Here is a 14,168-nt window from a genome sequence, read left to right on the forward strand (position 1 = left end):
CAATTGCGTTTCTAAACTCATCACCAAGCTCATTTTCCAACATCTTGACCAGCTTCTCGCGCTTATCGTCCACTATCAGACCAACAGTAAAATTCAACCCTAGTTTCTCTTTTATGACATCGTTTTCAGCTTTTACGTTCTTCAACTTTTCCAACTCATCCTTCATTGAAGCATTTTCAGCTTGATACTCTTCAATTGTTTTGACACTACTTGAGCTGCCAACGACTTCTTTACCCTCCCTTTGCTTAAACCTCGACTCCGGCAGCAAATCAACAATTTAATTGTGTATGTCAAAATAATTAAATTACATAAACAACAAGCAATCAATTTTAATTCATATAACATTTTTAAAAAAATATTAATAATATTAATCGTTACAACTCAGTTAAACGAAAATATATATGGATGGGGTTTATAACTTTAACGAAATACACATCTAGCCAAGTGGTATAAATACTTAATTCAGATGTTATCGAGTCCGCAACATGTTAGCAACAACAAAACATGTAGACCGCTGCGACACGTGAATAAGACTTGATGAGTTTTGCGTTATGTGATATTTATAAACATGTAATGTTGATAAAAAAATGTATGTGTGAATTAGTGAGACGACAAATATGAAAATTAGGGTGACGGGATGATAATTTGTGACTAAGAGAAATTGAGATTTGGAGATAGTGGGAAGTGAAAGGGTGATTTGGTGGCTTTAGATTTGTTTTACTTTTTTTGGATTTTATGAGAATGCAGTGGGTTGAAGAAATGATGATGGTGATGGTTAAGGACTAAGGAGTGATGTTAGAGATTTATGGGTACAAGAGATGAACATGAAAATCTTAGGTTTAGAGAAGATGAAGATTAAAGATTTTGAATTATAAAACAAACTTGTTTAAACAAACTTAGTTATTTTTATGTTTAAACAAAAAAAAATCAAAAAGAGAATGTCATCAAATTCACTTGATCAATGAGGGTACACAAATGGATACACATTAAAATAAGTCAATTTTAATGATTGCACCTTAGAATTTGTCCTATCTTTAAAGGATAATACTTTTCATATTTAAATAATAATCTTAGTTGACTTCAAACCATTTGAGTTATCCACCCTAACAAAATTTTGTTGATCATATATAATAAATCTCACATTTAAGTTCAATACAATAAATATAATGTTAAAAACCAAAACTTAAGACCTTGGTCTACCAAATTAGTGATTTAAGTAGAATAGTAGTAATAAATTTATTATAGGTAGATTGTATAAATTTATTACAATCCATCTAGTATCTATGTGGCGTAACTGTCATAAAGTAGCAGTGACCGACAAAACTAAATTGTTCTTCATGGCTTGCTTAATCACCTCATTCACAATTGCGTTTCTATACTCATAACCAAGCTCATTTTCCAACATCTTGACCAGCTTCTCGCGCTTATCGTCCACTATCACGCCAACAGTAAAATTCAATCCATCTCTATCAACACCTTTTGTCTTCCTTAAAGTTTCTAGTTCCTCTTTTATGGCATCGTTTTCAACTTTTACGTTCTTCAACTTTTCCAATTCATCCTTCATTGAAGCATTTTCAGCTTGATACTCTTCAATTGTTTTGACACTACTTGAGCTGCCAACGACTTCTTTACCCTCCCTTTGCTTAAATACTCCGGCAGCTTCCGTGGCAGGAGTTTCGGAAACCTCGACTATTTCCACGGCAGGAGGAGTCACAGATCTCTGAGCACGGCGGGGTCTCCCACGGGCACGCGGAATCGGAGGAAGAGTTGGTTCTCCAAACTCCCGACCACTTCTTTTTGTCCGAGCTCCTTCAGGATTTTCCATCTGCAATGAATGAACAACAACAAAAAATGATGAACAAATGTTAATAAAAAACATAATCCAATCATTCTGATTTGAAAAACGATACATCAACAGCATTATACAAAAGAAAAATCACTGTAACAGAGAAAAGCAAAGCTTTTGAAGAGTGGAGAGAGAGAGAGAGAGAGAGAGAGAAATTGGATCCAATGATGAGTGAAAGGGGTTGAGGAAGTTTAATATATAGCGGACATAGAGTGTGGGTGTGAGGTAATACAGATTTTTATTGTTATTTAAAAATTATTTACAATTTAAATATAATATTATATATTTTTTTTTTAAAAAATTATGTTTTTTACAAGGGGTGCTTTTTCATTATTTGCCTAGGACCTCTCAATAGTCGGAGACGGCCCTGGTCATCATCATAACTTTGTCTACAGGTTTTTGGAGTTGATTCTTTAAAACAATACAACTAATAATTGATCGTAAGACGTGTCTACAATTTATTGCATAAATCTTGTGAGATTTATTAAACAATGTCACCGTTGTATTGTTTTCATCATATTGCTTAGCGCCCACAGTTTGCTTAGCGCACCCCCATATTGCTTAGCGCACCCCCAGATTGCTTATCGTGCCCCCCAGTTTACTTAGACCCCCAAATTGCTATGCGTGCCTCCTAGTTTACAACCCTCTAAAATCATTCGACAGTAAAAATGTTTTGACATTATAAATACATCTAATGTGAAACCATTACACAACAAAAATGGTTTTGGGGACGCACGCGAGAATATTTGGGGGGTGCGTGAGAAAAAAATTGGCGGCGTGCGAGAAAATATGAGGGTGCGCTAAGTATATGGGGGCGCTAAGCAATATGGGGGTGCGTTAAGCAATTTTCATTATTTATGCACCATAACCACTCCCCCATTAGTGTGAAGACCAGATTTTGAGTTTGTGAAAAGTAATTTAGGAAATTTATTTGATATAAAATTATAGATAATTTAAACTTGTAAATATATTTTTGGATTCCGTGCATCATAAAAATAAAAAAATTGATGTGAATATATAGTTTTTTTTTTATTTTTTTATTTTGTGAATATATAATTTGATTTGTATCGAATAACTATAAAATTACGAGACTCATAAGGATAAAAAAGTAAATTAATTTTAAAATCTCTCCTCACTCATCTTGAACCAAACATATATTCTATCTGGTCATTTTTATAAGGGACACTTTGAAAAAAAAAATCACATAAACTAAGAAAATATATTGTAAATTTTTTTTTTTTTTGGTAAATCAAAGGTATCCTCCGCGAGCAACTGCGGAGACTAATCCCCTCGAGGTAACTGAGATCCATTTAAGGAGTTGACCTCTCCCAACAAATGCTTCTCCATGCGCACTAGTCGGTAAATAATTTTTTTCATTTAATATTCTTATAAATTTAAACATATTTCATATATATCCTTATTTAATTACTCTTAATTCAACTAATTTACTTTTTTTTTTTAATATTATCTTTCATAATAAATAAGAGTATAAGTGAAATGAAACATTTAAAACATTTAAAATTTGGTCAAAGTTTCTTATAAAAATGACCAATTTTTTTCCTTAAAGTGTTCTTTATAAAAAGGACCGAAGAGAGTATATAACAATAAAAGTCCTAAAATGCCCTTATCTAAAAAATTGACACGTATCAAAGTAAAATAAGGGCATGTTTGGATTAACTTATTTTTAAGTTTATACAAACAGCTTATGCAATATAAATTAAGTTTTATGCTATTTTATAAGTTCACATTAGTGAAAATTGTATTTTTATAAGCTATTTTATCATAAACCACATTGACAAACTTATAATAATACATAAAATTTGCATAAACTGTTTGCATAAACTCAAAAATAAACTAATCCAAACGAGGCTAAATTTAAAAATATTAAGAAATAAAAAATGCATCTTGTGGACCAGAATAAACAACGGTAGAGTGCAGTTGGCGCGCACTAAAGTCAGAGAAGCTGCCTCCGTCGTCCTCGCAGTGCACCGCGACTGAGTTCACTTCTCTGACACACACATTGAAATGATGAAAGATTTTACTTCAAACGAATCTCTATGCTCTAAGCTTTCTATGGACGAGGTAATTCCCATTGCTATCTTCTTTATTACAAAACTATATTTAATTTCTATAATTTCATTTCAACCTTTTTAATCTTCTATTTCATTGCATGCAAAATTTATTTGCTAACCCTATTAACTTCCATTTGTAGATACTTGAATTGGAACGAATATACAATGATGTGGGACAAAAATCACTTGATCACAATTTCTGCATGGATATTGCTACAAGTTTTAGGTAAATCCATAATCACAATTAAATAGGAGTACTATGGCCCTGTTATTTTACCATTTTTTTAGCATAAGTAATTTAAGTTAATTTCACAAGCTATTTTGGAGAGCTTATGGAAATAAGCTGATGAACATGTCATAAGATGTTTTCATAAGTTCTCCCGAAAAGTGTCAAGAGTGTCTGTCTAACTATGCTGGTAAATAAGCTCAAATCTACTATGCATATGTACGGTAGCCTTACTCGATACGGGTATGAAATACGGAAAATTTTAAAAAGCGAAGGTACAGGTACAATAATATAAAATATAAAAAATATTTCTTTTGAGTGAACTACTACAATCATGCTTTAGAGATTTACGTTTTATGTCCACCATCGATAATGTTTTCATCAAAATCAAAAGAGAGAATTTAAATGCAATAAAAAATCTAAATATTTTCCGCTATTTTCCCTTTGCCGACACGTTTTTGCCATATTCACAATGGCGAATCAACCAAACAAAAATGGAAAAAGAATTATATGTATGGTACCAGTACCATAAGTGTACCGGTACCATACATGGTACAGGTACTTCACCATTTTAGGAAGTGGGAAGTGGTTTGTAGACCGAAAAGTTGCGGAGGCCTTGGAGTGAGAGATATAAGGGCGGTGAATATTAGTTTGTTAACTAAGTGGCGATGGAGGCTCCTCTCTAATGATTTGTGTATGTGGAAGGAGGTAATTAGAGGAAAATATGGTGATGCGGTGATAGGAAGGGTGGCGCTGGGTGAGGATTGCAAACCTTGGTTCTCTTCGACTTGGTGGAGAGATATCTGCTCTATTGGGACTAATTTGGAAACAAATTGGTTCTTAGATGAGGTTGTGAAAAAAATGGGTAATGGAGCTCAAACGAGTTTTTGGAAGGATAAGTGGATTGGTGATGTATCGTTTTATGACAAATTCCCGAGACTTTACTCGATCTCTACCCAAAAAGAAGACTTAGTTGCAGTTCTATGCAACCGAGATGGAGAGGTAAGATGGAATCTTCAGTTGCAAAGAAGGCTGTTTGTGTGGGAAAGTAATCAGCTGGATGAGCTCCTCACAATCATAAATCCCGTTATTTTGTCTGGCATGGAGGATCAATGGGGCTGGAAAGCTGAAAAGGGAGGTTTGTTTACCGTAAAATCTACGTATGTGCTTCTGGTAAAACAGTTCCTAGGAGAGACGTCACTAACTCGGGAAGAGACGACGGCTTTCAAAGCAATTTGGAAAAGTCCGGCGCCGTCTAAGATTGTGGGCTTCGCGTGGTTGGCTCTTCATAATAGGATTCCACAAGAGATAACCTCTTTCGCAGACGGGGAGCTTAATTGAGTTCTTTGCGGGAATGAGGTAGAAACTGCGGTCCATTTATTGATATACTGTGATTTTGCGGTTATGGTTTGGCGCAGTGTGTTCAGTTGGATAGGCTTGGATTTTTCTCTTCCACACAATTTGATATCTCTGTTGAATTTTTTTGCCTATTACCCAGGCAGAAAACAGCTGCGCAAAGGGTTGATAATGATATGGAATGCAGTCATTTGGACTCTGGATGCATAGAAACACGATTGTGTTTGAGAATGGAGTTAGAGATGTAGCAGGATTAGTGGCAGAGGTTAAGATTACATCCTGGAAATGGTGAATTAAGAGGTCACATACTCCTCCATGTATGTTCTATGAATGGAATCAGGACCCATTGATTTGTATCTCATGCCTTGTTGGCTCACTTGGACTTGGACGCAGCTGAATACGGGGGGGGGGGTTGTATTTTGGTTTGATTTTCCAAGGCTTTTATTGAAACCAGTTTTTTCATCTGTTTTTTTGTAAATTTTCCTGTGATGTCTGTTGCACATCTTCTGCATAGATTTTCACCTTTCAATAATATTTTGCCTATTTTTTTTTAAAAAAGGAGTACACATGCTTCCAGGGCTCAAATAAGTCAATCCAAACATGCCCTATGTGTTCTGTTTATTATGATATAGCATACATGACCTATTTGTTTGGATTTTGCAGCTCTTCATCAAACAGTGTTGGTAAAAATTCTTTATCATGGGAACAGGTTGTTAAAATTACTTTATCATTTTTGACAGTTTTGGAGTGTATGGATAGTAGCATGTTATAATGATGTATTGGTTATAATGGGTTTCAGGTGCAGCAGTGGTTCCAAAATAAACATAGAGAGTCAAAGGGTCAGTTTGCTTCATCACCTGAGGGCCTGGACCTATTTGTTGATCTTTCGGACAAATCTTCGAAAAAGGGACATAAAAGCTCTCCAAAACCAAAAGGTTTTCCTTTTTTTCCTCTTAGATTTTAATGTTGCTATGAATTCAAAAAAGGAAGAAAGAACTAAATCACTGGAACACGTGATCATTTTAGTTATCTGCGACTGTGACCTTTATTGTGTTGTCATTACTAGGCATTCATTTGCTTTGGGTCAAATGCTGTTAGTTCCGACAAAGATGATATGCAGGAACAAAATGGTAAAACTTGAAAGAAAAAAAAAACTAAAGAGTGTGAAAGGAGACTGAAAATGTTCATAATGAATTGCTTTTCTATGCACTCATCACAAGTTATGTTTATAGGCACCATAGGTGGGTACAAGGCCAATAAGTTTTAAATAAACTTATAACATGATTACTTATACTCACTTCCCAACGATTCATTGAATTCACTCTATCTCTCTACATACAATCATTATAATTGATACAAAAGTAATATTACAATAAATGCAACAATTGATGGCTGAGAAACGGTCCCTTAGCCTGCTTGGCTACACCATTGAATCATATGTACAGTGTACTAATACCTTGGAAATGTTGTCATTGAACCTTCTTTGAACCAATGAAACGACTTCCGAGTAAACTGTTAAACGTCTTGCAGATAATGTTATCAGGCTCAGATCGATTGTCAACTCGGTAAATGTACTGTGATTATTGGTCTAACCAGTGAGTCAGCGGTCAAACCACATGAAGTAGCATATGTTAAATTCCCCAATTCTATATTGACCGTAGTTATAAATAATTTATGGCTTATATCAATATCATCCTAACGTTATGGACTTGTGGTGAATTGTTTTTTTGGAAGCAAGGCGAACAGTGTTCAAATCTAAAATGAGGCAATTTGTTACTTTAGAAGAAGTGTTGTCCTCACAGTAGCAAACATGAAACCTATACGTATCGAACCCGGTCCTTTCCTTTCATTGCATGAGATTGCTTAACCACTGCTACAGACAATATTTGTTTTATACACGACAAATATAATATATATATAACCATATGATTGATTGATCGATAGTAGTATGTATAACTATTAAGAAAACAAATTGGGGTGGTGTGGCTCTCCTTGTCCCAACAAAACTCCGCCCCTGATTGAAGATGATATTGGTTTTACCTCAAATCAAGTAACAACAATATTGTACATGTTCTGACTAAAATTGCTCTAATGATTCTTAATTTCTGTTGATGGAAATATAATTAATGATCATCTGCAGTTGTTATACTTAATCATGTTTTTTTTTTTTTTTTTTTTTTGTTGATAAAATAATCATGTTTTCTTTTAATTTGAGAGAGAAGGGGTTTTTCTGCTATTTACTGTTCTGTGATTTCTGGTTTTTAACACGCGTAGGTATTCAAGCTGCAGATCTGTCAGAAATGGTATTTGAAGCAATATCTATAAAAGACAATGCATGGTGAGGAATAAACTTCTGATTAAGCTGCAACTCTATTTTGAGTTTATGCATATTGTGCATTTTGACATTTTAAAATATAATGAGAATCATTAGAGATGGTCTGATTTTTGTTTGTGGCATTGCAGTCAGAACAAGAATACAAGATTAAAGATTATGTGCCCCCTCACCCCCCGCCAAATAACCCTAAACCCCTCTCCCGTTCACACAACCATTAAGCCTTTATTGTTAGTTAGTCAAATACTGTCCCACCATTTGATACTTTTTTATTTTCCAATTACAGGCATGACGTTGCAATGTTTCTGAACTATAGAGTGCTATGCACAGGCGAACTTGTAAGATTCTTTTATCTTTTGGGTTGTTAAGAAACTGAGTCGTTGTTTTGAATTTCTAATTAATAAAGCAATAGTCCTTTTCATGCCTGCAATGCTTTCTTTATTTTACTTAAAATACCCATCTTTATATGTACTTCTTTTCACACTAAATTCGCAAGTTATTTGATGCCTGAAATTTAGTTTTCATTTTAGCGAGACATTCTGTTCCAATATGATTTTCAATATTGTGTAATCTAAATAATTGCATGCTCTTATTTGTTATATTTCCATTCATTGAAGTTTTTTGGAAATGTCAGTAGAATTACTCTGCAACCTATTTTTGTATACCTGTGAACGGTGTAAGTTATCCTGCTGTCTTATGATGGCTGTTCTGACTTAGAGGATGCTCTTTTGGTATATTATGGACAATCAATTGAAGTTAATGTATCTTGTGACATATGATTTAAGGAAGTTCGTGTACGCTATCATGGATTCGGTAAGGATGAAGATGAATGGATTAACGTGAAAGACGGGGTGCGGCAAAGATCCATCCCATTGGAAGCTTCAGAGTGTCACAAGGTGAAGGAAGGACATCTTGTACTATGTTTCCTGGTAATGGATTCCAGCCTTTTTTATTGTACTTACATAAACATAATGTGTCCAGTGTGCACATGATTGACGCTTTGTTTGTGTACACGTCAAATCCTTTTTGCACACACTGCAAGACATGAACAAAGATGAGAGCAAAATTTCTTGTGTTGGTAAAACACACGTTTGAGGTGGTTTCGACGCAAAATTTCTTGCAAAATCATGTGACTTGTGTCCAACATATCAAACCCAAATGGAATATTTTGTTTTTCGTTCTGCTTTTAACAAATCCATAAATTCCCTAACCATTGATACTCTTTTGACCCTTCATTGGTTTCTCACAGGAAAGATCTGATTATGCCCTTTATTGTGATGCTCGTGTTTTGAAAATCGAGAGGAGGGTACATGATAGCAAAGAATGTAGCTGCATCTTCACTGTCCGGTTTTACCATGACAAGTCTGAGGTGATATTTGATATATTTGCTTCATTTTAACAAAAACCATTCCATGTCATGTCATCAACATTCTTGCTATCATCTTTGGTAGTTGTTAGGTAGATCCTCAGATGTTACCTTTGCCTGATGTATTTCGTTTGTCTTTGGCAGGAAGAAGTTCGTTGGGACGGTATATGTTGTAGGCCAACACAAGAAGAAGCTGAGGCCCCCTTAGAAGCTTTCCTGAACCCCATAGAGACCTTGTGGGGATAGAAGTTACAAATTTTTGTTTTGTATTTCCCTTGTTTTTCTTTTTAGGAACTGTTTTTTTTTTTTTTTTTAACAAACTTGTATTTCTTGTTCGTTACCATGTGAATAAGTGTATGTTTGGTTTCTGCGGTGACTAAATTTGACTTTGGTAAAATTGATTTTAATTAAAAGTAAGTTGAATTGGATTGATTTATGTTGCATGAATTCTCATAAAATTGATTTTTATCGATGTCGTTTGGATAGATTGGACTTTTAAAGAGTGTTGTGATTTATTTTGCAAAAACAACAACAAACCAAATGCACAAAAGATGCTCTTAAAAGGAATCCCCTTATTTTAAATGACAGGTGACAACATAACAACAACAATCTTTTAGGTGGTTGTTGTTGTTTTTGCAAATTCCATGTAATTCTCTCTCTCTTTTCATCTCTCCATCTCGGTTTCTCTCCCCCCTCTCCCATTTTCTATTCTACACGACTGAGACATTCTCTCTCTATGATGGCTCCATCATCAAAAAATAGTGTTCATTATATATTATTATTTTTAATGAACAGTAGCATACTTTGATCTCATTTATATTCTCAAGCTTATGACGAACAACTCTCAACGTATTCTTATAGAAAAAAATACTTGTTTTTTCATTAGTTGCGGATCAAAATAATGAAAAAACGATATTCAAAAGGGAACAGATGAAGTATTAATTTTTGTAAGAAATTGTTTCCGTTTTATTTGAATGTATCATGAAATATAACAATGAAAGGAGTATTTGAAATCGAAAATATAAAAATAACAATCACCAAACAACTTTAGCTTTATTTCTAAAGCTTTCAATTTTAATTTTAAGCTTAAAGCAATAGACTTGTTAGACAAGAAATAACTTTATGATGGTGGAAGGTTTTTTTTTTCACAATGGAAGGCTTTTTTTTTATAAATAATAATGATGAAAGTGAAGATCGACGAGGTTTGAAATTTCTGGAATGAACTAATGATAGTTGAAAGCCAAACCAGGAAGATGCAAAACTTTAAGCTTCATTTCCAAATCAGTAGTAGTTATCTTGTACAAATAGCAGTTTCATACCTGAAACATCAAGGGATAACAATCAATGAATTGAACCAAAGAAACTTGAAACAAGCACTTGGGATACAAACTCATAACTAAGGAAGAATAATAAATTAGTACAAAGTTTAAAGTATATCATTTAACTTGTACTACAACTCAGAGGACATTCTCAACCACAATACCAACACTAATAGTGCAAATACATTAAAAATTGATGTCTGCACTCGGGCAACTAAACAAATGCCTTTAAAATCGATGATGTCTCAGCGAGCTGCTTCGACATATAACACCGAACATAATGATAACATAATTACATAATAAAGCACCCCCTAATGAACAAATATCACCCTAACTAATACTAGTACAACTCTATTGTCCATTTTGGCTGTTACAGGTTTCCGCAATGCAACCACCTTCTATATACGAAATATTCCCGGCTTTCTCACTATTTTCACTGAAAGTCACAAGATCATTGTACATTTTCTGTGATGCCTTAGAAAACTCTGTCAAAGATTCAAGTACTTGGGAAAATCCATATTGCATTCCATTCAATGTCATCCTCTGTGTTTCTTGAATGCATACGTAATGCTTCTCCTTCTCTACCTCAAGTTTTCTCCTCAATGTCTCCAAATAATCATCTTTCTCCATCATGCATTCTTCTTCAGTTTCCTCTTCTGATCTATGATCTGTTACTTGCAACTCAAGCATCTTTGTCTTCAGTTGATATGATCCTAGATATCTTCTATCTAAATCTTTTGTTAAGCTCTCTACTTTCCTCTTCTGTTGCTGCTCCTTACATTGTTGAATCCGAAGAGCCTTCACATCTTTCACAACACTTTTCAATGCAAGTGCTACCGTCTTATCAGGCAACTTTCGCATAGAATTTAACCAAGCTGAAGAGTTGCCAATCCACGAGATTGATTGCAAAATTTACCGTCTGCAGGACATGTGAAGTATTTGACTTCAGAAAGAATCTTCTTTTGTGTTTCATGTGACTCCAACATGATTTTCCATGATTGTGTAAGGCTGCATTTCGAAAATGGAAAACAATAAATCAATGAAACATAACAATTTAGTCTGTTTAGTATCAAGTGCTATATTATCTCACCCTTTCAGTAGTTCAACAATTTGAGGTTGTAATTCTTCATCTCTCATTTTCTGAATTCTCTTTGAGATTGATTCCGCACGCCGAATTGCAACCAAGATCCCAGCATATAGATCCTTCATATCAGCTCTAGTCTTATCCATGCTTGATTCATCATCTCCTTTAACATTCTTATTTCTCAATTGCGCACATTTCTTATCATAATTTTTCCGTGTGCTATCTCCAGCCTAAGGCAAGGAATTTATTAAATGTTAGCAAAATGACGGGGAAAAAAATAAGTACTAATAATATATAGTTGTGTCCATCGGTTTCATAGAATGCACGTTCAAGCAGTTTCTTCATAAGACAAAAAAATACGTATTAAAAACACAAAAGTAATAAAATTAACCTCACCTTAACCTCCTCAAACAGTTTCTTTTCCCATGCATATAACCTTCCTAATGTTAATAAATGACTTCCTGAATCCATCCCTCCATAATCATCAAACAGGTCATTCTTATATTCCACCCAGTTTGAAGAATCTTTCATATTTTGAACCACCAAACTCTTGCATGATGATTGCCTGGATGACATGGACTTCCATGTTATTGCATTGATGAGTTTGGTCGAGCTTTCTGCACTGATATTAGATGGTTCAAATTCTCAAGCAGATATACATGGAATATATTTCACAGTATGAGACATCCATAGTATCAAGTTTAAAGGTTATGATGAATTTAGCAAAGTTGCAATTAGTTTAGGCACTCAAATCAATAGGGTCAGCATTTTAAAAGGCTGTGGTCATGTAAGAATGCACTTATTGTTTATTTAAGTTCCTAGTTACACATTGTGCATACCTACATTAAGGATCCAGATTCCCTTCATTTAGAAAAACACGCGGTAACATGCATTAACTGATCTCGGCTATCAGTTTAACCTTGATTGGCTCACATTAAACCTTCGCCAAATCATATTTAAATAATCACCACCGTTCATTTAAGATATATGACGGCCAAGATCAACATTACTGTGTGAAATCCAAATCCCCTGCATTAGCTAATTCAGTCACTTCATGCCTACAATTTCATGGACCAAATCAAGTATCTACAAGTCTTAAGATGCCCAAATTCCAAATGCAGGAATATGACTCAATTCAAATAAAGTCATTAAGATGAACCAATGTGTTTGGAAATGAATAAGTAATTGCCGTACTTCGGACATGCTAAAGTTGAAAAGGTTTCAATGCCTAAATTCAAGAAACTCAACTACAATTAGGGCATGAAATTTGTTAACAATCAAATAATTTTTTTGCAATTAATTTAAGAAATTGAAGAAGATAGGACTCACCTTTGATTTCCTCCAAACTAGAATGAAGAGGAATTCTATTAGCCTCAAGCATCTTTGTCACATTCTTACCAGACTCATAAGCCCTAATGAAATGATCCTCAATATCTTTCAAAGCTTCAAGCAACTCTCTCCCTTCTGCAGGTGTATCAAGAACAGCAAGCCCCTTTTGCTCTCCAACATTTTCATTAGCCACATCCACCTCCTTCGCCGCGGCTTCAACACCATTATTCACAACTTGTCCTCCACCTTCATTATTACTCTTCTCCTCAACACTCACAGCAACCTTATGCTCAATCTCTCCCCTTTCCATTTCATCCTCTAACTCAGGAATCCCTTCTTCCTCCCTCACTGCCCTCAAATCATCATCTGAGTTCCTATGGTAGCCACTCATAACCTCTTGCCTCACACTATCAAAAGGGTAAAAGAAATCCCAACCAAAATCTCTCTGTGGAGATGGCATTGCAGGTGGTGGCATAGACATATGCATAGGCATGTTCATATTCATATTCATATTCATAGGCATATGCATGTAGAAATACTCACTTGCCTGTTGTTCATTCTGCTCTACTCTACAACCTTCTTCACCCTCTCCCTCATCCTCAGAAGACTCTGAGGATGTTGTTGAAACAATGCATGAATCACAAGCAGCAATAGATTCATGTTTTGTCTCAGATGGTGTTTGCTGAAGGAACATAGGGTTATTTATGACATTTTCAGTTGTTGATTGTTGCAAATTGCCTTGAAAACGTGAAGGAAAAACAACACTAGTCTGCTGTTTTCCGCCCCGGGCGGAAAAACCTGTGTTTCGGGCGGAAATTTGAAGCAGAAATAAGGGGGCTCTCTGTTTTGGCGCCCCAGGCGGAAATCTTGGTGTTTCAGGCGGAAATTACGCCTCAGGCGGAAATCTTGGTGTTTCAGGCGGAAATCGCTGCAGGGTATTTAAAGGGTCACGTTTTCTGTTTTTCATAACAAGTTTTTAGGGTTTCTGAGGCCAACATACAAACTAGGGTTATAAGAGAAACATCTTGTGAAGACTCTAGGGTTGGGTAATCATTCTATCACCTTGGGAAACACTTTCATTGAAATCTCTTGGTCACGGGAAGAGATTTGGGAAAAGGGTAGAAATAGGATAACTCTATTTTCTTGCAACTCTTTTGAGAATCTCATTGTAATCAAGGAACAAAGTTTGATAGTGGAACGGAGAGCTGCTCTCTCCCCCAGATTAGGTCACATTGACT

At 35.0% G+C, this 14,168-nt stretch overlaps 2 protein-coding genes across 2 annotated transcripts; one reads left to right on the plus strand and one right to left on the minus strand.

The window, feature by feature from the left end:
• Window positions 1-3,758: 3,758 nt before the first annotated feature.
• LOC123902640 (protein SAWADEE HOMEODOMAIN HOMOLOG 1-like) lies at window positions 3,759-9,630 on the plus strand. The gene is made up of 9 exons (XM_045952410.1): window positions 3,759-3,928; window positions 4,059-4,144; window positions 6,164-6,209; window positions 6,300-6,435; window positions 7,775-7,838; window positions 8,119-8,170; window positions 8,618-8,761; window positions 9,082-9,201; window positions 9,343-9,630. The coding sequence occupies exons 1-9, from the start codon at window positions 3,872-3,874 to the stop codon at window positions 9,442-9,444; spliced, it is 807 nt and encodes a 268-aa protein (XP_045808366.1). The 5' UTR covers window positions 3,759-3,871; the 3' UTR covers window positions 9,445-9,630.
• Window positions 9,631-11,383: 1,753 nt separating this feature from the next.
• On the minus strand, window positions 11,384-13,824 carry LOC123902646 (protein ALTERED PHOSPHATE STARVATION RESPONSE 1-like). Its single transcript, XM_045952424.1, has 4 exons — window positions 12,931-13,824; window positions 11,998-12,218; window positions 11,608-11,831; window positions 11,384-11,525 (listed from the first exon to the last, which is right to left on the minus strand). Exons 1-4 carry the CDS (start codon window positions 13,622-13,624, stop codon window positions 11,384-11,386), a joined length of 1,281 nt encoding a protein of 426 aa, XP_045808380.1. The 5' UTR covers window positions 13,625-13,824.
• Window positions 13,825-14,168: the final 344 nt, after the last annotated feature.

This window comes from Trifolium pratense, linkage group LG1 (assembly GCF_020283565.1).
Source record: "Trifolium pratense cultivar HEN17-A07 linkage group LG1, ARS_RC_1.1, whole genome shotgun sequence".
NCBI lineage: Eukaryota > Viridiplantae > Streptophyta > Magnoliopsida > Fabales > Fabaceae > Trifolium > Trifolium pratense.

Bases quoted from the DNA above. Each gene is read 5' to 3' on its own strand.
- LOC123902640 (XM_045952410.1), top strand. From the start codon at position 3,872: ATGATGAAAGATTTTACTTCAAACGAATCTCTATGCTCTAAGCTTTCT. The intron at 6,436-7,774 runs GTTTTCCTTTTT...TAACACGCGTAG, and splicing joins AAGCTCTCCAAAACCAAAAG to GTATTCAAGCTGCAGATCTG. The intron at 9,202-9,342 runs GTGATATTTGAT...TGTCTTTGGCAG, and splicing joins TTTACCATGACAAGTCTGAG to GAAGAAGTTCGTTGGGACGG.
- LOC123902646 (XM_045952424.1), bottom strand. From the start codon at position 13,624: ATGTTCCTTCAGCAAACACCATCTGAGACAAAACATGAATCTATTGCT. The intron at 12,219-12,930 runs GTGAGTCCTATC...ATATCAGTGCAG, and splicing joins TAGTTTGGAGGAAATCAAAG to AAAGCTCGACCAAACTCATC. The intron at 11,832-11,997 runs GTGAGGTTAATT...TCCTTGCCTTAG, and splicing joins AACTGTTTGAGGAGGTTAAG to GCTGGAGATAGCACACGGAA.